At 40.7% G+C, this 25,435-nt stretch overlaps 2 protein-coding genes across 4 annotated transcripts in view; both read left to right on the forward strand.

Moving 5' to 3' along the window:
* Positions 1-1,769: 1,769 nt before the first annotated feature.
* Positions 1,770-19,067, forward strand: LOC110980334 (serine/threonine-protein kinase MAK-like). Of its 3 annotated transcripts, XM_087148787.1 has the most exons (15): positions 1,805-1,918; positions 3,220-3,315; positions 3,772-4,164; positions 4,692-4,746; positions 4,956-5,077; positions 7,970-8,049; positions 8,197-8,329; positions 9,249-9,420; positions 9,803-9,970; positions 10,547-11,061; positions 11,479-11,606; positions 11,783-11,875; positions 14,999-15,085; positions 15,697-15,811; positions 16,236-19,067. In XM_087148787.1, exons 3-15 carry the CDS (start codon positions 4,052-4,054, stop codon positions 16,255-16,257), a joined length of 1,803 nt encoding a protein of 600 aa, XP_087004913.1. In that variant the 5' UTR covers positions 1,805-1,918; positions 3,220-3,315; positions 3,772-4,051; the 3' UTR covers positions 16,258-19,067. The 3 variants fall into 3 exon arrangements, with proteins under 3 accessions (XP_087004912.1, XP_022092624.2, XP_087004913.1); XM_087148786.1 differs by lacking the exon at positions 3,220-3,315 and having other exon boundaries at positions 1,770-1,918; XM_022236932.2 differs by lacking the exon at positions 3,220-3,315 and having other exon boundaries at positions 1,770-1,918; positions 15,700-15,811.
* Positions 19,068-19,813: 746 nt separating this feature from the next.
* The window catches only part of LOC110978808 (ras-related protein Rab-10-like), a 29,569-nt gene continuing 23,947 nt past the window's right edge, over positions 19,814-25,435 (forward strand). Inside the window, exon 1 of the mRNA XM_022234113.2 lies at positions 19,814-20,009. Within this exon, the coding sequence (XP_022089805.1) occupies positions 19,883-20,009 (127 nt within the window). The 5' untranslated portion in view covers positions 19,814-19,882. The remainder of the gene's footprint in view (positions 20,010-25,435) is intronic.

The raw sequence follows: 25,435 nt of genomic DNA on the forward strand, positions 1-25,435 counted from the left end.
CGCAGCTGAATAATTCGAACAATGACATCAACAGAGGGCGTCGTTCATTCGGCATAAAAAAAAAATTGCATCATCTCAACTCTAACATTTATATATGACGCATGAAGCTGACGCCTTCGAGCTGAGCCACTGCATAGCGGGAAATTGTACGTACATGAGCCTGAAGCATGGACCCAATAACTCCCTAGCACTAACCCCGGGGAGTTCCTGCTGTGTTAATTCGACACTCAGTTCATTTTTTTTGCCGACTAGATTTCTGCCCCAAATGCCTATTTATTACCATTACAGACGGGAAATACACTAACAAGTGTGAAAATGCCTTTTCTTTCCCTTGTTTTGTTAAATTTTCTTTTTAGCATATAGAAAAAAAATTGCTGTCTCCTGATAGCACTTCGTAGCAAGGTACCTGTATACGATGAAGCTAGTAGTATGTAGTTCTATTTGATCGTGCTATTCTTCGGGAGATCTTACCCCTGGCCGAATCCACAACGCAATTTTTTTTTTGGGGGGGGGGCAGAAATCTTGTAATTTTTTAAGTGACCTTTTATTGCCTTGTTGTAGGGGGTGGGGCTACATTTGGGGGGTTTTCACAGGTTTTATGGAAAGAGAAATGAAATAGAGAAGAAGAATTGCCTTTCTTTGTCTTTTTTAAATTTTGAAAATGTTTTGGCTCATATCTGGGGGGGAGGAGATAGCCCCTGTTGGTCTGGCCAGATCCTCTCTCGCTCCAATGAAGTGAATATTTTCACGTCCAATGGTGAAGTCCATAAACGAATTGGAAAGGTGAATTGGATCGATTGACTGGCACTCGGGGGGGGGGCGTCGTCTCGCTTTGCCCACTCTTCACTTCTCCGGGACCCGGCGGGACCTAATGCCCTGGTCAAGTTTTGTGATGATTTCAAATTGGTTCGAAAACTGCTCATAGCTAAACAGCAGTGACTAAAGAAAATTCACTGACACACGATCCACATTAAAACTTAAAATGTCTGAACCATTAACCAAATAATTGAAATGTTTTATATTCATAAGTTACTGCTCAGGCTGTTTGAACTTAAGATATGTAATACACACAACATATGAGTTATAGGGATAATCATAATCGAAATTTTTTCCATGTGTGGATTTCTCAAGTTCGTACGTGCTCATATCATTCAATTTATAGCATTCACAATGCTCGCATGCTCAATGTGACATTGACCTTTAACTGCCTGTGTTGACGTCAGCATCACATGACGGCAACATATTGCGTCATCTCTATCAATACCTTTATGTACCCAGAAATTGCCTTCTCTAGCTAAGTAGTAACAGTGGCGCGTGTGTAGTGGTGGTGGTTGTGTGTGAGTAAATTTGCACCTGTCACCATTTCTGTAGGGTATGCATGAGCTTTCATCCTCGATTCGGGCGGGTCGGATGAGCTCAGCTTCCCTATAACTGCACACACACCACCTCCCTTCTTTTTCACGTTTACTGTTTTCTCAGAAGCTTGTTTCCAAGAGGTATTTGGAAGGAAATTGAAAAAGAAACGTCTCAACATTTTTCTTTGTTTTAGTTTTCCTCGACTCCTCAAATGGGTAGACATAAATTAAATAATTAAAATGGAAATATCCTTTCTAAAGAGAAACGGAGGAAACATCGTACGATTTACTGCTCATTTTGTAATGAAATTATGAAAGTTAGGAAAATTACATTAATCAGGTTTTTTAGAAACCAAATCGTCAAGGAACAAAATAAAGCTCTAATTACCAGCCTATTAATTATGTTCAACAGAGGGCGCAATTTGACGTGTATATGTAAATGAGGTGCAGCCATAGTTTTCGTTGGGGAAAGTTTGTCCATCACCAAGGACGTGTGCAGCGTGCAAATCGACATTTTCCACGTTTTTTAGGCCGTGAGCATAAAAGTGTTAGCAGTGCTAAGGGTGAGTTGTTATCACTGAGTCCCGTTATGTGTGAATTTTGTGCATTTGCTTCGTTTCTAAGTTGTTGAAGTACAAAATGTCCGGGTATTCCCTCGCGCACTCACAAACGCAGCTGTGTGCACGGATTAACCGTGTAAACACGAGTAAACACACGTACTGACTTCGTATTCTACTGGCCGCATTCCTACTATGAGCGCTGTCGGTCATGTCGGTGTCACAAAATGTTATAATTACTAGTAGGCCTAGTAGTGCTGACAGTTATACGATTCTTTTTGAAAAAGGAAAGCATTTTGTTTGTTTTTCCTCCAGAGGAAAAGCATTCATTCAATTGACAGACATTTGACAGACAAATAACTTAAACCATGTTAATGAAGTGGTAGCATTGTTACGGCAGCTGTAAGGCATCTCCCATTTTCTATCGTTACAGCACTGAACTGCGCAAGTGCGATGACGTAGCTGATCATCACGATGGTTTATATACTTTAAAATTACCTGGATTGCTGAATGCTTGTGGCCGAGTGGTCAAGGTGGAAGGTTTAGAATCACTGGTGTGTGAGTTCAAATCCACGCTTGGACCATTTTTTTTTTTTTTTGCCTAAATTTCATGTTTTTTGTCGTAGGAATTTTTTTTTTATGTTGATTTGTAATTCAAATTGTATAGGCCTAAGCAGGAGTCTTTTTTCTTCTCATCGGAGGCTTTGGAGAATTTTTTTAAAGGGAAATAAAGTCTGAAATTTGCACAAGTCGGTGCGCTTGCGCAGTAGCAGTGCCGTAACAATAGAAAATGGGGGATGTGTTCCAGCTGCCATACCAACAGCCACAGCGCAACTTTAAATAACTACCAGAAACATTTTTTTGAACTTTGTTCAAATTGTGGCTACATAAACGATATACTAAGATTATCCTTTATATATGTCCAGCGAAAAACGGTCCCATTTTAAATGAAATTAAGCAGTCTCTCCATTTGGAATAAGTATATGTTTTTCAAGAGCATAATAACTTTGTATGTTTCTTCTTAACAATGTGAGTGACAGTTTGCTGTCATTCATCTTCATCTTATAAATGTGAATGCAACACAAAAGGAGATTAAGATTGAGGGCGCTCCAATTTTTGTTAAATATACCAAAAAGAATAGCCTCATTCTCTAAATGCACTTGCATGTTTAAATCATTTGTAATCCATTCTCTTATGTGTCTAAAAGGTGGAAGAAATTTCACAAGTACAAAATAAGTACACCAACGTCTCAGCCCGGCAAAAAGTAGATAGATCATTGTCACTCTTTCCAATTCTATACAAAAAAGGAGTTGACTACCGCGGTGGTGAAAACAGCAACCATGGTGACATACACAAGCACCAGCCAGTCCGAGGATTGGGTTATACAATCTTTTCTTTGATCAGTATGTACTCACACGCTCGTTGCAGTTGTTTTCACTGGCCCCAGTGTGGTTGCTACCCACAATTTTGTGAAACTCCCAGATGTCCGCGCTGCCCCATACTATACATGTACGTGTAACCAGTGCTATGCTCCCAAACAATGGCTACAAACAACAGCTACATGCATTGTTTGGCATACACAAGGGTTTATCCACTACAAACACAGGGCCAGGGATCCCCTCGTTTTCTCTATTTTCTCAGAATGACGCAATCTACATTCAGAATTCGCATCTTGGCATGTACAGAAAAAAACACCTATTAAGCTTGTTATAGTTGAGCTCTGAAGACAAATGACACTGCATTCGATTTGGATGCTTCCATATTTATTTGAACAGATAAAATCAGAGAAACCATGTTTTTCTTAGAGGTGCTCTTTAAAGTAGCCTAGTCACAGTGTAGTACATTGTTTCATTTCACAGAGTGTGGTTTCAGAGAAATGTGTGCTGTCCGATGATACTTAAGAGTTGTCATTCTTTGCCATACCATGTGACCTCCGATGACACTCCCCAGTGTGACCTGTGTGACCCCCAAGACCTTTGGCTTTCTACCATGCATCCTTCCTCTGCGAACTTAAACCTGACATTTGAAGATAAGCTATGGAATTATATTCATCAGTGGTAATGCTTAAAATTTGAAACTGATTAAGCTGGAGACGAGTAGAACTTTGGATCAAGTGAGACTTCATCACGAGGTCATTGCATGGCTGTGGTCACAATGAATCGCTATCAGATGCTCAAACAGGTTGGAGATGGAACTTATGGAAGTGTCATCCTCGGAAAGACAGACAATGGAGAGATGGTGGCCATCAAAAAGTAAGTTTGGGGGGAAAAACTACTCCAGCTAAGATCTTTAGACTTCATGAATTCAGCACTAGAGCCATAAGCTATATGAACTTTTTGAAAAGGCTTTTGGTCGTTTCATTTTTCCTTCACGCCCTTCCAAAAGGGTGTAAAAAGTCCCCAGACGGAGCCTCGCCCCTCAGAAAGACTGTAGTGGGTTACGTAAAGAAATTCAAACTTTTTAGCCTCTGGCCCACAAATATTGGGTTCTGGATCCACTCTTGGCAATCGGTGGCAAATAACTCACAGAGGGAAGATCTTCTGTTGCAAAAGGAAATTCCGCTGATGTAGGATTCTGACTTTGACCTGAGGAATACCGTTAGTTTATACATGTACCTTGGGCTAAGTCTGAATGACGTGGCTATGGCTAGACCTGACATATCTACCTATGAAGGCTGCTTGCTAGTGGCTGTATTATGTAGCCATTTCCTGTACATTGTCATGGCTGAGTACTTAGCACAGGTTTTCATGCTTGTGATATTTTTTGTTTCGCATTGCAGAATGAAGAAGAAGTATTATTCTTGGGATGAATGTATGGAACTCAGGGAGGTTAAGGTAAGATACGATGATTTGTTGAAATGAAGACAAAAAATCAAAGATCTTTAGCACCCTGTTGTGAGTTTAGAAATAGATCAGGAACAAATCAGATATGCATTTACATGCCAAAGTGTGGCTAGTTGAAACCTGAATTGCCAAAGGTGTGGCAGGTGATTAATTAACAAACGTATATTTCATTTCTAATGATATCTCAATTTTGTTGACAGTCGTTGAAAAAACTGAATCACGCCAACATCATCAAGTTGAAAGAAGTGGTGAGAGAGGACAACCAGCTGTTTTTCATCTTTGAGTACATGAAGGAAAACTTGTATCAACTCATGAAAGACAGGTAAGGAAATATAACCGAGGCAAAGGCTTAAGAGAAGATTTGGACCAAATCTTAACTGTAACCTCCTGAGACATTATGTTTTTTATGAACCAGGGTTTAATCTAGGATTTCAAAATCACCTGCCCCTCCAAAGCTAAGGTGAAAAGCTATCTGTCCAGTGAAATATGTCAGATTGATATCCATAGGTGCTATCTGACACCATGTACACACTCTACCGAGTGGTTTGGAAGGAAAGAAAAAGATCTAGTCACCACTGTTCAAGGTTTGTGTTAAAAATTGGGGTTTGGAAATATTGTACAAGCAAAATTTACCTCTCTTATGATATATGGGGGGTTCAGCTTACCGGGGGGGAGATTGAATTTGCTGGCATTTTTGTCGGAACAAATGCAGCAATAATTCAATTAGATCTGTCTGTTTCTGTGAGCATAAAAATAACGAGCATGAGAGTAAAAAACGAACTTAATGAAGTATGTCTGCCAGTCAGACGAGTTTATTAGATTAGTCTAGGCTGCTTTCCATACACTCTCTTGGTCTTAACTCGAGCATGCAACTCAGGTTGTCATGACATGTTCATCATTTGCATTTGGGATTAAAATGTTGAACAGATTAATATGTAATGAAGCTCACCACGAAATGAGTGATAATTGAAATGATGTGCCTACATAAGACCCTGCACTCTCAGTCTAGAGAATCCCAAATTAAAAACACTTGAAGCCGGATACATTTCAGCAACTATTACAATGATAACACTGATGGCGATATTCATAATGCTCTGTTGTCTGCCAGAAAACGGCGCTCAGATCACAAATTCTATACTGAAACAGGAAAGTAAGATAAATCAGTCATTTTAGGCTAAAGCTATCCACACCACCCAGTATTGCCTATCTGGTTTTAAAGTGTGACGTCACTTCAGTTTAAACTACACCCAATGAGAGCATGCAAATCGTGGCGTGTCCGCCTTTGTGACGAAATCACTTACAAACCGGATACTCCTTGGAATGACTCACTGCTTGAAGTACTGATTCATGTAGATATCGATGTAGATGTGTGTGATGCCTTAGTCAAGATTCCCAAAATGCAATGAACAACAGAAACCAAAAAACAAGAGAGCAAACAGTAGATAGAAGATAGAAAAGCTCAAGTCTGATTTCACTTTGTAAAACGATTTTCCTTTTTTTTTAACGTTTCACATATATTTCCTGAGTTCCACATCTATTTGTACATGTACATGCATGCATACCTATAGATAAAGATTTTTCAAATGATGTCACTTGACCAGCAAAGGCAGTTCAAGAAGCGTTCCAAATCTGCAGCAGCGCATGCATTTTCGAATTTGCGTCTTTCAGTTGGCAATTTCATGTACACCAGAATGCTGAGAGACTCCAAAGGTGCGCACTTTACCCCGCACATCCGTGTATATTGAAAACTGATGGTCAAAAATCATGTGATTGAAAAACCTGTATAATTATATGCAATAATCATATAAGGCTTTTATGCTTTGTTCTAACTTTTTAATTAGAATCATGAATGACTAAAAGCAGAAAAAATGTCACGTTTGAAATAGAAGCAACACAATTGGACTGTAATTGGCCATACATGTGTGCATTGCAGTACATGTGCACCTGTGCATGTACACCTGTGCATCTACATGAATTAGCACCCTTGCCAGATAGGCACAGAATACATTGGAAGGACTGCAGTGTACATGCACTTGCTATTGTCAATATGCTGGTATAAATTCATGAATTACTGATCAGCCAGTGATGGGATACATCCCTCAGTTGCTAGGCTGCATATCGTCATTATCGCAAGACTTGGGGGTTAAGGGAAAAACCTTGACATACATGCACAGTGTAGTGAGAGCCAACCGAGACGATAACAATCACAATGTGTGATGCTGAGGGCTATGGTTGGCATGGCAACACAGGCTGGTAAACATACCTGTCGGGCGAGGTCCCTTTGAAGTAAAGAATGTACATGTATGATGGAATGAATTGGTAAACCGTATGGGCATATTTTTTACTTCCATACAAGAATGAAAGTCCACAGAACTTAACTGTACAACACATGCTTATGCAACTTCCAATCAGTGCATGGTACTTGTCTATGTAGTTTGCCTTCTAGACTCTTCCTTTGTTCATCTTGACACTACACATTAAGATTCATGTTCTATGTGGTTTTGATAAATTGATCTCAGGTGTGGAAAAAGGGTTAATCTCGAGAGTCACTACATGTAATTTCCTGAAATTTGGCCTTGCTAAACAAGGTCAAAAGATTGAAATTTTATGCACTGGTATGTCCACTACATGTATATAACATGAAGTGGTACTACCCAACATCATACAGGTACATGTACATTTGTGATTTATTCTTTGCATTGAAGCATAGTTCCACCAACCCTACTAAACGGCACTCTTTTCGCCATTCATATTGTTAATCATACACATCCATGTTTGATTAATTGGAGAAAATCAGCACTTATTCTTTAAATTTCAATGTAGAGTTCACCTGGTTATCTGCTCACTCTGATAAGGAATAGAATAGAAAACAAAGTCAGTAACAAATGGTACTGTCAAACCAAATTAATCATTAAAGAAATTGTAAACATACCTGGTCAAGTTTGAGGCAATCTATCCCGAGAGTAATCATAATTGATTTGTTTACAGAGAAATTCTATCATTCATGTACCTCATACATGTAAGTACATGTACATGATGCACAGACAGGTGAATTCTTAAGAAAATGGAGAAATTCGTAACATTTTGTGGCACCTTTTTTACCTTTGTACATTTAGGTGACATGACAGCAACTACATGTAAATGCTTTTGACAAGTAAAAGCACATGGAAAAAAAAGAAATGTTTCATATATTTGTGTCTTTCCAATTTTGCAGAGACAAGTTATTCCCAGAGTCAGTAATTCGTAACATCATGTTTCAGATTCTACAAGGAATGGCATTTATACATAAGCATGGTAAGCTCCTAAACAGATTCTACCTAGCAAAATCAGACAAAAGCTATTGAAAATCCAGAGAGAAATTGATGCATTTTGTGAAAAATCTTTTTGTGTACCTGAAGATGATGGTTCATACCAATTGATGTATGTGTGTGAATTCCTCAGGTTTTTTTCATCGCGATATGAAGCCTGAAAATCTGCTCTGTCAGGGGCCCGAGTTGGTCAAGATTGCCGATTTTGGCCTTGCCAGGGAAACACGATCCAGACCACCGTACACAGACTATGTCTCAACAAGATGGTGAGTCTAGATGCTAGATTTCAACATCTTCACTGCAGGGCGCATGGCTGTGCACTGAGGCGATTGCTTCTGAAATTTGCAATCATTTCAAGTATGTTCCTGTTACTTGATGGTAGAGTGATCTAGAAGTCTGATGGAAACCTGTAACTGCTGTTACCCCTTCCAGTGTTTTAACCGTCGCAGACAGTCCAAAAACTGTTAATCCTTCCTTGCATCTGCGTAAATACTCTTAGTTATCCTACAGGTGCGACTGGCACACAGAATAATGAAGTGTGTCTACGTCCCATAGACATGTACCATGAGGCCGAGGTAGAGTGGTATACGGGACACAGACGCACAACATTATGCCGTGTTTCACGAGTGATAAGGAATTTATCTTCAAGCAAACTTGGCACGCAGTAAAGATGTGCGTGCAAACGCGCCAATTTCAAATTTACATTGTGCATTTTGCTTTTAGCGTAAAAGTAGTGCAGTGCGCAGATTTAGAATTGCACATTACACAGGATTTGGTAGGAAGCATGCATTACAGTTATGTCACACTGTTTGTTGCCATGGATCGACCAATCAGATTTGGGAATTCAAATTTTCTTGAAGATGAATACGAGTCACCAGTAGTCAGATTACATGTCTAGTAAGCACCGGGACTGGTCAAATTCTGTCAACAGGTGGAGTGATGGGATAGGCCTTTGGAACTAGTACACATAGACTGTGTGTGCAGAGATCTTTCAAGTAACTGCTCAATGTTCGTCAGTCTTGTCAGTGTAGGCACAGAATTCCTGGAAGTTAGAAACAGTCCTGTGATTGATGTTTGCTAATAGAGGATCTGTCTCCATTTTGTCACTGAGAGAGATAGCGTTAATATCCATACTTGTAGCTTGCTGTGGGATGAGATGAACCAATTGCCTACTCTCTGTCCCAGGTATCGCGCCCCTGAGGTCCTGCTGCGCTCCACCAACTATAGCTCCCCCATCGATGTGTGGGCTATCGGCTGCATCATGGCCGAACTCTACACATTGAGGCCGCTCTTCCCTGGCAACAGTGAAGTGGATGAGATCTTCAAGATCTGCTCAGTCCTGGGGACGCCAAAGAAGGTGTGTAGTCCACAAACATCCTTTCTGTGATTTTGTCCCTTTGAAAATCTAAAACAAAACGAAACATTTATTGACTTCCCACTTGCTCTTTCCCAGTTCTGCAATCACAGTAATTTTAGAGTTGTTATAACAGACACATGATCTCAGCACAAATACCATCTGACTCCCGTGTTATCTAACTCACCTCGCCAGTTCACCAACAGATTGCCGGCATGAACACCCATTTATACTTGTCACTAAACCGACCACCAATGCACTTTGGTGATGGCAGAGCAAATACTCATTTCACAAATGTAAAACTGGCCTTAAGGCTGGTCAGTTCAGTTCAGTTTCTTTCCTTAGCTCTAAAGACGATTTCTTTCCTTTGTACCCTGTTGAACAGGATGAATGGTCAGAGGGCTACAAGCTTGCAGCCAACATGAACTTCAAATTCCCCCAGTGCGTCCCAGTACCCTTGAAGACCCTCATACCAAATGCCAGCAATGATGCCTTGGCATTGATGAAAGACATGTTGGCATGGAACCCACAGAAACGGCCCACCATCATGCAGGTCAGACACCACATCTGGTGATCTAATCCCAAAGCTCAAGTGAAAATATAGTCCATTTTTTAGCTTTATGGTTATTTCTCTAAATTTGTACCCTTGTATTGTAATTAATGTTAATGTGGGGTTTTAATTGTGTTATCAGTTTTTAAGGTTTAAGTTTTAGTAAATGTATATTTAATTTTAATTTCATGAGTATATTGTAATTAGACTGTAATTACTGCTCGCAAGACCACAACGAATTTCATCCTATGTTCATACCGAGGACAATAAATTCAAATAAATTAAAATTCAATTATCTCAAGATGATGTAAAGCTTGATACAAGATTTAACCTTCAACTGAGAAAGCTGTACATGTACCTTGTGTTTTCACAGAGTTGATAGCAGGGAAACAGGAAATACTTTCGTTTTGGTCAGAGTCTAACCCCCAACCTCCTCCATGCATTGTGCAGGTGTCTTAACCTGGGGCTAATTTCAGGTTGTGATGCATATAGTGTTTTGCAACATTCCCACGAGTTGAATGCACCGCTCGTCCTTTCAGAACATTCAGCATTGTTAAGAGTCTGATTTGTTGATTGCAGGCCTTGAGATATCCCTACTTCCAAGTCGGCCAGAATCTTGGCCCAAAGATGCCACCTGTCACAGCAAACAATCAAATGGTTGGCAACCTTGGAAATGGCCAACAGCAGCAACAGCAAGTGCAGCAAAGAAGGAACCCGTTACTCAATAAGGATAATATCTTGAACTCTCCGACGGACATTAAGAAAACGACGAGGATGGATGACAGTCTGGATGATTACCTCACGTCGCTAGGGAATGCCAAACCGGCCAAGGCCGTGCCAGCTAAGGAAGTGGCCCCTGTTCAGAGACAGCCAGCCCCACCTGCCGGGGGCGCAGCAGGGATGGGAGGACCTGGGAACAGGAGTGGGCGGAGGCGATGGGATTTCCAGAAAAAGGCGCCGGATCTGTTTGACAGCATGGACGACTTTGGGGACTTTGAGAACAAGAAAGCTGCAGCTGCTCCTGTCATGCAGAGGAAACCTCCCCTGAAGAAGAAATCATCATTTGACTGGGATGATGACGATGATTTGTTTGGGTAGGTTTTTCCTCTCCATGCGGAGTCATCCTCTTTCCCTTCTCTCGCAACCCTCTTCCCAACAAGAAGAACCCCGAAAAGGAGGGTAAACAAGTATTAATTCATTTGGTTCTGGTAAGATGTATGCGTGATTTATAGTATAGGAAATTACTCTGTCCCCAAGTATTGGTAAAGGGGAGCAGTTGGCCATTGGATATGAGGCAATCTTTGTTCAGATCTTGCTGTCTTCATTCTGAGTTCAGCTCCTCAATGAAAACCTTTCCTTGCCTCCTTTTCCTTGGCCATTTGCCTTGTCTCTTTCCACTGCCCTGATTTCTTCCCGGCATTCCTGCATCTCCGAGATGCCCAACTAAGGCAAGTTACATTTTAAAAAAGCTGTTATTGTGAATGAGTTCTTTCTCTTCCGCCCCCTGCCAGGAGTCCACCAAGGAATAAGGCCTCCTACTCCAAGGTTCAGGCTCCGGGCAGACCCATCTTGGAATCGGGCCGATCTTCAGCATCATCAGCAAAACAGTTCTACATCAGGTCGGCGCGGTACAAACCAGGTAAACTTGAGGGGGGGTCATCACATCAGTCATTTTCTGTTGTTTCTGTCCCTTTTGGGCCAGTCTGCCCTGCCACATATTGATGCAAACAGTACTGAACCGGTCAAGAATCTGTCATTGAGGGCACATCTGATAATAGTGTGTTCCTTGAAAGATATCCTGTTTATTCTCTTCAGGTCTGAACTTGAAGAGCCCTCGGAAGGAATCTTCCCAAGGCTTGCCACCACTTGCCAAGCTACCCCCATCTGGCAGCACTACTCGGACAATAGGTATGGACAGCCATGCTGGGAAAAATTAACATTAATACAAATTAGCAACAACTCATGCTGTATGAGATGTGCACACGTCGGCTTGTTCCCAGCGGATTGGACCAAGGTTTCTGGTGTTGGCTGACGAACTCTTCTAGAATCTTGTTAGAAACAAAGTAAAAATTGAAGATCGAGACTTTATACAGTGGCATAAGTTGGGCAACCATCCATTATGTGTTTGTTTGACCTTTTACAGTGTTTTCATGTATTTTGGGTAATGAGACAAAATTGAGGTCTTTAATGCATTGGTGCCTTGTTGGCTTCAGCATGGTTAACCCCCTAGGGACCATTGAAATCCTGCATAACCTTGTTGGGTTCAGCATGGTTAACCCCCTAGGGACCATTGAAATCCTGCATAACCTTGTTGGCTTCAGCATGGTTAACCCCCTAGGGACCATTGAAATCCTGCATAACCTTGTGGGTTCAGCATGGTTAACCCCCTAGGGACCATTGAAATCCTGCATAACCTTGTTGGGTTCAGCATGGTTAACCCCCTAGGGACCATTGAAATCCTGCATAACCTTGTTGGGTTCAGCATGGTTAACCCCCTAGGGACCATTGAAATCCTGCATAACCTTGTTGGGTTCAGCATGGTTAACCCCCTAGGGACCATTGAAATCCTGCATAACCTTGTTGGGTTCAGCATGGTTAACCCCCTAGGGACCATTGAAATCCTGCATAACCTTGTTGGCTTCAGCATGGTTAACCCCCTAGGGACCATTGAAATCCTGCATAACCTTGTTGGGTTCAGCATGGTTAACCCCCTAGGGACCATTGAAATCCTGCATAACCTTGTGGGTTCAGCATGGTTAACCCCCTAGGGACCATTGAAATCCTGCATAACCTTGTTGGGTTCAGCATGGTTAACCCCCTAGGGACCATTGAAATCCTGCATAACCTTGTTGGCTTCAGCATGGCTAACCCCCTAGGGACCATTGAAATCCTGCATAACCTTGTTGGCTTCAGCATGGTTAACCCCCTAGGGACCATTGAAATCCTGCATAACCTTGTTGGCTTCAGCATGGTTAACCCCCTAGGGACCATTGAAATCCTGCATAACCTTGTTGGGTTCAGCATGGTTAACCCCCTAGGGACCATTGAAATCCTGCATAACCTTGTTGGCTTCAGCATGGTTGACCCCCTAGGGACCATTGAAATCCTGCATAACCTTGTTGGGTTCAGCATGGTTAACCCCCTAGGGACCATTGAAATTCTGCATAACCTTGTTGGCTTCAGCATGGCTAACCCCCTAGGGACCATTGAAATCCTGCATAACCTTGTTGGGTTCAGCATGGTTAACCCCCTAGGGACCATTGAAATCCTGCATAACCTTGTTGGGTTCAGCATGGTTAACCCCCTAGGGACCATTGAAATCCTGCATAACCTTGTTGGGTTCAGCATGGTTAACCCCCTAGGGACCATTGAAATCCTGCATAACCTTGTTGGCTTCAGCATGGTTAACCCCCTAGGGACCATTGAAATCCTACATAACCTTGTTGGGTTCAGCATGGTTAACCCCCTAGGGACCATTGAAATCCTGCATAACCTTGTGGGTTCAGCATGGTTAACCCCCTAGGGACCATTGAAATCCTGCATAACCTTGTTGGGTTCAGCATGGTTAACCCCCTAGGGACCATTGAAATCCTGCATAACCTTGTTGAGTTCAGCATGGCTAACCCCCTAGGGACCATTGAAATCCTGCATAACCTTGTTGGCTTCAGCATGGCTAACCCCCTAGGGACCATTGAAATCCTGCATAACCTTGTTGGCTTCAGCATGGCTAACCCCCTAGGGACCATTGAAATCCTACATAACCTTGTTGAGTTCAGCATGGTTAGGCTTAATGAATTATCAAATTCTGCTTATTCTCTGCTTATTCCCCCCTCCCAACTTAGAAGAGCCAAGCGATGTAGCTTATTCCACCCCCCCAACTTAGAAGAGCCAAGCGATGTAGCTTATTCCCCCCCCCAACTTAGAAGAGCCAAGCGATGTAGCTTATTCCCCCCCCCAACTTAGAAGAGCCAAGCGATGTAGCTTATTCCCCCCCCCAACTTAGAAGAGCCAAGCGATGTAGCTTATTCCCCCCCCCCAACTTAGAAGAGCCAAGCGATGTAGCTTATTCCCCCCCCCAACTTAGAAGAGCCAAGCGATGTAGCTTATTCCCCCCCCCAACTTAGAAGAGCCAAGCGATGTAGCTTATTCCCCCCCCCAACTTAGAAGAGCCAAGCGATGTAGCTTATTCCCCCCCCCCAACTTAGAAGAGCCAAGCGATGTAGCTTATTCCCCCCCCCCAACTTAGAAGAGCCAAGCGATGTAGCTTATTCCCCCCCCCAACTTAGAAGAGCCAAGCGATGTAGCTTATTCCCCCCCCCCAACTTAGAAGAGCCAAGCGATGTAGCTTATTCCCCCCCCCCAACTTAGAAGAGCCAAGCGATGTAGCTTATTCCCCCCCCCAACTTAGAAGAGCCAAGCGATGTAGCTTATTCCCCCCCCAACTTAGAAGAGCCAAGCGATGTAGCTTATTCCCCCCCCCAACTTAGAAGAGCCAAGCGATGTAGCTTATTCCACCCCCCCCAACTTAGAAGAACCAAGCGATGTAGCTTATTCCCCCCCCAACTTAGAAGAGCCAAGCGATGTAGCTTATTCCCCCCCCAACTTAGAAGAGCCAAGCGATGTAGCTTATTCCCCCCCCCAACTTAGAAGAGCCAAGCGATGTAGCTTATTCCACCCCCCCAACTTAGAAGAGCCAAGCGATGTAGCTTATTCCCCCCCTCCCAACTTAGAAGAGCCAAGCGATGTAGCTTATTCCACCCCCCCCAACTTAGAAGAGCCAAGCGATGTAGCTTATTCCCCCCCCAACTTAGAAGAGCCAAGCGATGTAGCTTATTCCACCCCCCCAATTTAAAAGAGCCCGGCAATGTAGCTAATCTTCTTTTGTGTCCTTGGTCATTACCAGTTTGCATGTTTATTAGGTATGCATGTGGCAAATGTGTACAAAGTTTTATTTTAGATACATTTCATTTCAGATTGTGGTTGAAGAGATTTGCTTAACATTTCCTAATTTTTTCCCCTTGTCATGTTCAGGAGCTCGTTACAATGCTAAAGCAGACGGAGCCTTCGGGACAAGCTATATGCCTTCATTTGGTCAGAAGCAAGCCTCTGGCATTTCTGGTAAGGAAGATTCTGACAAAGACGTTAACCTACTCCAACCTGGGAGGCATGTCTTGTGGACTTGGTCACCGACTCAGTATTGGACCTGTTGATGGCAGTGTGTTGCCATGAGAATTCCAGTGGGAGGGACACGCCCACACTGTATCAATGCACTTGTTATTATGCAAATTTTATGCAGTGTGCATCGTTAAGGCCACATCTTAGTCATGTGACTGTTGCTGACAGTAACACATATGGCTATGAGACATGCACTAATCTGCTACCTTGGGCAAGTAATTTTGACATGTCTTACTTTTCACCAGAATGTGCACAAACTCACAACATAAAAGGTGCATGATTGTGCCATTGAGTTAGAGGTTAGAGGTCAAACCCATGGCATGATGGTGCCATTGGTTCAGAGGTGAGAGGTCAAACCCATGGCATGATTGTGTCTTTAGGTCAGAGGTGAGAGCAGTCAGATAGAATGGCTGTTATATTCTTTGGATTTAAATGGAATGGATATTTCTGTCTTTTTTTTAAACTGCCTTTTCCAAACTTTGTTGGTCATTTGTTACTTGAAATCCCAACACTCTTTGTAGCCTTTTTATCATGACCGTCTGGTTTTTCATCAGCAGATCTCAATTCATGGAGTAAGCCCAGAGCACCAACGATCCCAGGAAGTAATTTCAGTGGATCGGCTGGCGTTCGGCAACCAGCAGTACCTGTCCGAACCAACTGGGCAGCCAAGTAAGTACACATCGTTTCTTTCTCTGATTGTGTTCCCATGAGGTTTCTAAATTCATCCATAACCAATGTTGCGATGGAGTTGGTGCCGACTGTAAAGCTGATTGGTGTAGCCTCAACATCTAGTTTCCACTTTCTCTCCATGTATTACTGTCTCAAACCTTCCATTCTTGTACTGGCTCCAGACTCATCCCAGCAAGCTTTGTCAGATACTCCAACTGGCATGACTATTTCATATTCAATATCACTGACTTAAATAGTCATTTATCACATAGGAAATAGTTTGGCTGTGGGATAATTTGGGCCTAGTTTAATGTACACTCAAAGTATCTGGTACATTTTGAAAGGGTTAATAAGTGGCAGCTGTTTTCAAAGCATTGCAGTGGTAATTAATTTCTCTTTGATTTCATTGTTTCTTGTATTCTAGGTATGGAGGAGGTGTTCACTAGCCACGACGGAGTCCTGCCGTTTTGCATGATGACAATCCGAATACACAGATGGGCACTGGCATAGTTTGACATCCTACTGCTGTGGATTCATTCGAATCATACTTTTTTATGTAATCCATTCATGTAAGTTTCAATTTAGGTAATTAGGCTGATTTTGTAGCAGTCCACAGTGTCATAAGATGGATTAGCAAATGATTAAATGATTGTCAGATACCCAAACAGTGACACCAAGAACCTACGCCAAACTGTTCCCTGTGTCATTCCGGTTAGAGAGACAAGACACAACTTTCCAGACTTTTAATTTGTAAAGATTAAGCCATGAACACTATGCAGAACCCTTTGGCATTTCATCTCTTTAAGTTCAAATCAGCTCATCTCTTGGGTGCTAGATACTATACTATGAGTGGTTTCAATGAAGTGCTGTTGCTCAACCAGACAAAGTCAAGAGGTCAAATAAACAGCATTCCAAGTTTGGAGGCTTTTTCTCCTTCAAACCAGAATGCAGTTTGCTTACTTGTCTCTGTTTCCGGCTTCCCAGTTTCTTTGAATATTGAATTTATTCAGGGAACAAATGCGAGATTTTTAAAGTTTCCCCACCTTCAATTTTAAAGAGAATTCTGCAGACTAGAAATTGGTGTCATCAGAAGATAGTTAATTGTTATCAAGTAAAACCTGTGACCAATGTACAGTGTACTTGTATATATATATACAGATAATGTTTTCTATCCCAAGAAGGATTCAGAAAATATTCAAATGAGGTAGCAAGTCTTGTGTAAATATAAACTGCAGTATTGCAGCTGATTAACATATTTTGCTCATAATTTATAGTCACATGGTTATTTTACAAGTTGTACATAGTTTTATTTGTAACATACAGACAGTATTGTTTTTAGCTCAGTTTTTATTTTGGTTCCCAGTTTTGTTATTTTGGTTGATGTGAAACAGGAAAAGTTAGGAAAAAGCTCGGAGTTTGTTGTCATGGCATGTGGAATGAAGTATTTGAATAGTATGTAACCTTTTCATTTAATGGAACAGTTACTGGCTTGATACAAAGCATGATCCTCAAATGCTGACTATTCCAAAGTACATGTTTTGTAAGGACGTATTCCTTTTTCAGAACCAGATGTTAGGTTTTATGCACATTCAGTTGAAGATTGAAGGTAGTGACTTAGCAAACATCATAAGTTAAGGTGCTCCACACTCGTCCCCTATTACAAAATTAAACACTGCCCTCTGTTTGTGCAGATTGGTATAGATACGAATACTTCCTTGATTACATAACATGAAAAACGTCACTTTACTCTCACAAAAGGCTACAAAATATTGGGTTTGAAATTTCATTCACTATTTAACGAATTTGTAACGTGAACGACCTACTACATGTTGGCCTTTTCTTAATGCATTTTAGCTGATTGCAATGATTTTTAGAAAGATGTCAGTCGACAAATATCCTTTAAGAAATGCTTTGATTGATTACGCAGTGTAATTCTCGTGCAATAACCTAAGGGGAAATTGACTAACTTGATCTACTAGTTGTGCTTTAGTTTCAATTTTCCTGCAAAATACTCGCACCAATTCTGTCCCCACAAACTGTCATTCACTTTGCATGGAACTCCATGTTACACCGCTTTTTGTGATGTCATTGATGACATTTTATTGATGTTTGCTGTAAACAGATTATCATCAAAGTGGTAAATCGAAACCCAACAGAGACTCTGACAAGTCTACTATTTTTGCAGTTCATTGGCTGCAGATGGAGAGGACTGTTGAGTTTGCCAAGTGAAAGAAGCTATTCTTAAATTCATTACCATGAGGAAATACTTCTGTTTCAAATTCGCCATGCCTTCAGTTTTAACCCTAACCTTCCCCAACCACACATAATTAAACAGTAGTAAAGTGTTTCATTCTGTGGGGATAGGTCTGGTCGGCCCCTAACAGCTGGCTTTTGCATTGGGTTTGGCATACCTCAGAAAAACAAAGTCCAACGACCTCTGTGCATGGGTGTTTAACTTTGTGTGCATGGGGCAGGTTACGGCCAGCAACCCTTGGGGGTTAGGGTTAAGAAAATCATTTTTCAGGGGACGAAGACAAATTATTAAAAGGGATGTCCAGTTTGTTCCTCTTGAAGCTCTGTGCAAACCAAAAGAGAATTCCAGGTTTGAGTCCGTCCTGAAATCTTGCACCGTTTGACTTGATTCTTTCCCTGAAAAGATGCATGTAAATATTTACAGAGCTGATGAACTTGGCAAAAGCTGACCTTATTGGATTGTCATAATATTTATGCAGTTATCTGCAAAAGCTACAAAGCAACATTCATGAAATGTTTGTTGAATTATTGGCTCTGGCATTTATGTCACTTCATACTGAGGTCTTTTATATTCGTAAACATAACTTGTCTTACATGCAGATAGGATGTTCGATGTGTAAGGTTGCACACTTCATGACTGGGAAAAGAAGCTTTGCTACATCGTTTACCCTCTCCAAACAGAATGTTTGGAATAATAAAATTTGAATTATTTAAGTTTATGAAGAGTCATTACATGTGTAAGTTGTTAGAGTGTTCACATTCTAATCGCAGCTTACTTTTTATTCAAGACATTAATGGTGTAGAAATATGAACAGAATACAGAGCTTACCAGAACATCCAAGCTTTTAGGCCAAGAACGGAATGGATTTTTTTTAGTTTATGAAATGTACAAGTAACTATTTTTTTGTTTTGTTTAGTTTTAAGTATTCCTTAAACTAGTGTGTGTGACATTTCAGAGAATATTACGTCATTCATTAAAAATGATACTAGTAACAAAACCTAATTATCTTGAGTGGACAGAGTGTTTTCTTTCCTACGATGAAATGTTTCATGTTTTCTTTACTTCCAGTGCCTGTATATTTGCCAGAAAAGTGGGGAAAATTTTAAAGGACATTTAGCAGGACTTGAATTTGCAAATCTTGTTTTCTTATTTATGATAATTTATTTACTTTGTTCCAGAACAGTGGAGATTACTTGATTCATCAAGGCATAATAAAAAAGTCGGTAACTTATCCGATATTGGAACGTTGAGGGGAAGTTACTGTATTAAGCAGCTGCAGCAGCCCGTAAAAATTGAGCTTAAAGAAATTAAGCTTCCTGAGAGTTCCTCAAAATTATGTGCTCTCTCAACATCAGAATTAAGCATTTCATTGTAAACTCCGAACTTGGACGTCAAACAGAACCCCCGGGCTTTGCGCACTACTACGCAAATGCATGCTATGTGACTTGTCGCCAGTGACGACAACTACTGATGAATAAACATAAGTCCGTGACCATGATGACTCATGGTTGAAAGGTTAAATACCATGATCTTCATCCAACAGTTTACAAATCCCAGGATGCATTGCAATTTAATACACTTTATTGTTGGAAATAAAAATTCAAGCTTATATATCCATTAAAGTACAACTATGTAAAATAAAAACTATATCAAAGTGTAAGTGTATAGTTAATGTGTTTTGAAATTCCTTTTTTGAGGGTTCTTGTTCGAGATTTGTTTATTGGGCCTGTAGAGAAAATGACTGCGGTAACGTCCGGCGGCCATTTTTGGGTTGGACATAGTTGGCATACATTCTGCCACTTTTTACATGCACAACAATGGCGAAAAAGACGTACGATTTGCTGTTTAAATTACTACTAATCGGAGACTCTGGTGTCGGAAAGACGTGTATTCTCTTCAGATTTTCAGACGACACATTTAATACAACATTTATATCTACGATAGGTAAGTATTGTGCCTTTTTTTCTCTGGACCCAAACCGTCTGCTCAACCGTGTCAGTCATGTGAATGTGTGAAACCCATTTGTTTGTACGTAGGGCCTAATCGTGATGATTGATAATGATATACTCAACTCAACGGTCACTGTACATTGCTTTGGAGGGCCTATTCTGTAAAATATCAGGACTACTGTCAGTTGACTTTATCTGTCCTTAGAGAGTGCACTGCCTTCGTTATCAACTAATAATTTACAGACAGTCATTACTGACATGATGGACATGCGGACTTGGTCAGAGACAAGACAATGTGACACTGTGTATGACTACTGACAGAATGCAAAAGATTCTCTGTGATTTGGGAAAGATTCAGTAAGAGTTCCCATCAGCATCTGGAATGTCTGGTCAGCATGTTCATGTTGAATTCGCAGTCAAACATAACAACAAACATAAGTTCTACCCCTCCATGTATTTTCGTCAAACTGTCAAAGATAAGTCCACACAGCTGGGCAAAAACCGACATTGCCTGTGAAAAGTTGGAGTTACAGTACAGGTCAGAATTTTAGCCGACACGCTAACATGATCAGTGAACCTGACATGCTGTTCAATATACGCTTTGCGGTTTTTAACGTGCATTGCTAGTCCAATGTACGATAAGCCTGACCCCAGACCTCATTATCTCGGCAGGGCTTGTGACCGCAGACCGCAAAGGTGGCCGACAACGTGTAGTGAACCACTGCGCATGCAGGGCCGTTGCTCCAGCTTCGTGCATGGGTGTACATGTACTGTAGGCCTACATGTACAATGTACATGTACATACTGCATGACAGTGCACTGAAAAGTGAAATTATATAGTGCCTGGCTGGCAAGATGACCGTCTTGAAGTATCAAAATATGTATCACTATCACAGCTGTTTTCTTTTGGTTTTGGATCACGAAAGTTGTTCAGTCGGATTACATGCCTGCGACATGAACATACAAGGTAAAACTACTGACAACATTTCCGTGGAATTTGAAGATAGCTTGAGCTGTAGTCAAACTGAATAATTTTCGTTCGGAAACTAGGAAAATGACTGCTCCATTCAACAAGGGCCTGGCTGTTCTGGGGTTTGCGTGTAGCGTGTGCAAGTTTATACTCGCCAGATCAGATTGCGGTGTCGGCGTTCTCTGTTATGCAGGGGTCAGCGTGTTTTGTGTTCGCGGTTACTTCCTTCCATGTCTGTTTGACTTGATACACGCTGACACACTAAGTGTGTCTGCGTGTCGGCTAAAATTCTGACCTGTATCGTAGGTCACAACTCATAACTCATAAAACTGTTGCTAGGCCAAACGTTACTTATAAAACTCAAGAATCGCAGTGGACAGATTTGTTCCTCTCCCCACAGGTAGGCCAAGCAGAAAACCTGAAAGTCTGTGTTAAGATGCGTGTGCCTGTTGCAAAATGTGCAGTAGGCCTATTGTCCTTTACCCTAACAGTCCCAAATCCTCCAATTTCAATACGATTTTACATACCACCTTGGGGGTTAGGGTTTTAACGTATTCACAACTCCAAAACTAACAATATCAGTTGGTTTTTAACCAAATTTGCAAATTTTGTGCCATGTTGCTGAACATATGCATGGTATGTCCTATTGTTTTTCAGAATAATTTCTTCATTTGATAACTGATGAATTTTCAGGTAAAAAAAATTAAATCTTACACGTAGGTACGATAGAAATTGTTGTTGCAAAGTAGCTGTAGGCTACGGGGTCGATATCGTCAAGATCAAGATGTGCCAATAGGGTTGGAATCAAAAGTACAACTGTTAGTATGTTGATGCATAAACTGCTGCAGGGTATAATGCAGATGGTCTCATGTTAAATCATTCACCTGTGTGCTTATAATCGGTACATTCAGATTTGTGAATCTGGTATTTTGATGAATGTTTTAATACTGTGCAGTGAGAACTGATTTTATGAGGTGACAGATGCTGCCTTTACCTGTATTACATAAATGTGAGATATCATTCTCATCTATACAATACTACCTCAATAAACCCTTGTAAATGTCCCATACTTTGTCATATAAGTAAGAACTTATTTACTTCAGAATTAGTGCTGCAACTGACGTTTCCTGGGTGCCCTGCAAATTTCTACTAATTGTCTCATAGAACATTCAACTTTCTCTGCTTTACTTATCAGGGTCACAGATGAGTTCAAAAATTTCTTCATCTGTTTGAATAAGGCATGGTAGTTTTTATTCATGGCCTGCCATTCTTTGGGAAAAGCCTAGTGGAAAAGTCCTGTAGATAAAGTGTGACCACACAGGGTTCGCACGCCTCCTGGAAATCCTGGAATTTTATGCCCATCCTAGAAAGTCTGGAATATGCTTAATTTTTAAAAGAAGTCATGGAAATTCCAGGATATTGCAGTAATGATTAAAAACTTCGTTTTTTCTAGCTCCATGGTAAAGTATCTGTTGTGGATATAATTATGAAATTATTCTCTTTTAAATTGATGTACTTTATTTAGTACGTAATTAATATTTCCAGTCATTATAACCTAATAAAGCTCAGTGTAAAAGTAAAACTTGTGACTGTGTCGAACCTTTTTCTTTAACGTTGCATGGACTAGGGAAAGTTTATTTTGTATGATGTCACTGTCAGAAAACTTGCCACGTCTTTGTCGCTGTGCTGCTCGATTTCTACACGTTGTTATGTTATAACTTCACAATCTTTTATCGTATGGTCATGATGGTATTCATTGATTTAGTCAGGTTGGACACGCAATACAAGATGTATTCCAACCTGACTTGAGTCCTTGAAAAATCAAACTTGTGACCTTGAACATTCTGGAAAAGTCCTGGAATATTCTTTTCACAAGGATGTATGAACCCTGCCACACTTGAATACCACAGTGTACGTACATGTACCAATAGTGTGGGGGCTAGATACTCTGTCTTGGGTAATGACGGTAGAATGTCTACTTTTTGGCATCCTGGCTGTGCTTAATGTGTTATGTTATATCATTAATGACAAGTGAGCAACAATCTACAGTACATGTACAAACATGTATGACGAGGATTCAGGTGTTGTTTAAAGGGTGTGATCACTACATGTAATACAATGTACATGTACATGTCATTTTGGGAGATACATGTAATAATCACTAAAACTTCACTATGTTCAATGCAGCAGGCCTGAAACTCAGCACTGCTGCTGCTGCTATTTCAACTGTGACAGATGTACATTGTACATGTACCGTTACAGCTCAGTTAGTGATACCTTTTTTAAACATGCCGGAATTAGAATTCTTCCACATCAGAGAGGTACCTTTTGACTGTAACCAAAACTTTTTTATGCTGGGTATTCATTTCAGAAACGTGATACAGTGAGAAAGGTCTCATTTGTTGCATGTTATTGCATTGGTATGGACAAGCTTCTCAATTTTGCCAAGGCAAACTTCTTAACTTACGGTACATGTATGGATGTGACATAATGACAAGGGTTTTACAGCACATCTTGGATGTTGCAGGGCTGGGATACTCACCAATCTTACCAAATCCCAGCAAATCAAAGGCTAATTTTATTGATAGACACAAGATGAAATACATGTAGCTTTTGTTGGGGAATGGTCTGCTGAGTTGCCATGAGTGAGTGTTAAACACTTTTGCTCTTGTAGGGGGACTGGATGTGCGTCTTGGACAAGTTTAAAACATTTTTGTGAGGGATTAAATGTACAAATAATTATATAGTACTCAATACTCCTCAGGCCTGTACCCCTTGAGAGCTTGCCTTGTTCCGTCACACACCTTGTGGTAGACTCTTTCCCTAAATAGTTTGTAGAACTCATTGTGAATTTATTCGGATATATTGTTTTGTACACTCACATGACAAGAGCATTGTATCCTTGTGATCGTAATCATAATCAATCTGTGAATTAGTTTAGAGACATTGGAGTCCAGTTCGTTGGGTTGTGAGGGGCCTGGTCTAAAGGCGAGAGTCTTTGCTATTCTATGTTCCCTTTGTCTGATGACGTTGTTGCATTTAAATGAGCTTTTTGTGTAGGACTGAGTCAATTTGAATAATTCACTTTTCGAATATTCAATCTTCAATTTCGGATATCCAGATATTCGGTCACATCACCGACAAACCATTTACAAAATCATTTGCAAAATGCATTCAATGGTACATTGTAATCACTATAACAGCTCACTTCTAGGACTATCTAGGATTAAGCAAGATTAAAGAGAAGAACAATACATGTCCTTGTCCTTCTTGCCTTGTTGAATGTTTCTATTCCTTTTAAATTTTTTAATGAATTAAGTTTTTACATTGTAGGATGTATTATTCTGTTGCTTTTCATTTCAATCTGCTTTGAAATAAGCCTCCATTTTGCGATTTTTCTCATTTAATTAAAACAAAAAAATTTTCCCTTTTATTAATTTTGCATTTGAATATTCGACTTTAGAAAATAGTATTCGAATATATATTCGATAATCGATGGAATCAGCCCTGTTTTTGTGTTGAGGTGGCAGTGTGGAGTTGTATGGTCTCCATATCTTTACCCAGAGTGTGCACAATATGGGCCCGATGGGTACCCCCCACATGTCAAATTCCTATACACACACTAGACTACACACAGAATTTCTTCTCTTTGCTTTACATGTATGTGACTTCTCATGGTCAACATTAAACCACAGCTGTATGAGCTAAATGTCTGCTTGAAATTACATCCTTTTGAGGACCTCATGCAGAAAAGTCAGGTTGGTGTAGTGGCTCTTTCCTCACCTTCCACCTCTGCGAACCCGGGTTCGAATCCCACCGACTGGTAGGCCTGCATGTGGATTGGGTTTTTCAGTTCCTGCCTGATTCTGTGGGTTTCCTCGGAATATGTATCCTGGGTTTTCCTTCCATGTCTAAAACTGAACATCTTTTCGTCGTCTTTTTAACTGTCACTTCCTTGTGTAACTGTGACTTCCTTCTGTAATTGGTGCTAAATGCGCTGTTGGATGAACATATAAATAAGAGAGTCTTGTGCAACAGACAGTAAGGGTAGTGAATGCCAATTAAAATTTAATTGGATTATTCATTGTTATTGTTAAATCCTAGTACAAGTCCAGTTGTTGGGAGCTTCTGGAATTCTGGGCAGGGGTCACAAAAATAGGAGGTCAACCCCCCAAGAGAGAAAATGTAGAAACACTGTTCACCGCTCTGGCTTTGTAGGTCAAAGGTCATCAGTCAAAAAGATTTGATGACATTAACACTGATTTACTAAAAAAAAAAAGGAAAATTACCCTATGAACTGTGTCTCTTCAGCCTGAGGTCAAACTTCAACAAGTCACCATAGTTGAGTAAATAAATCGGGCCAACATTGGTTTGATTTTATTTAGATCCACCGCACATGTGTAGATATACAGTGTATGTACATGGATTTGGATAGTTTATTTGTGTTGGCA

Source organism: Acanthaster planci, linkage group LG18 (genome assembly GCF_054643075.1).
Source record: "Acanthaster planci isolate LZ-2023a linkage group LG18, COTS_SCS, whole genome shotgun sequence".
In the NCBI taxonomy this organism is placed as follows: domain Eukaryota; kingdom Metazoa; phylum Echinodermata; class Asteroidea; order Valvatida; family Acanthasteridae; genus Acanthaster; species Acanthaster planci.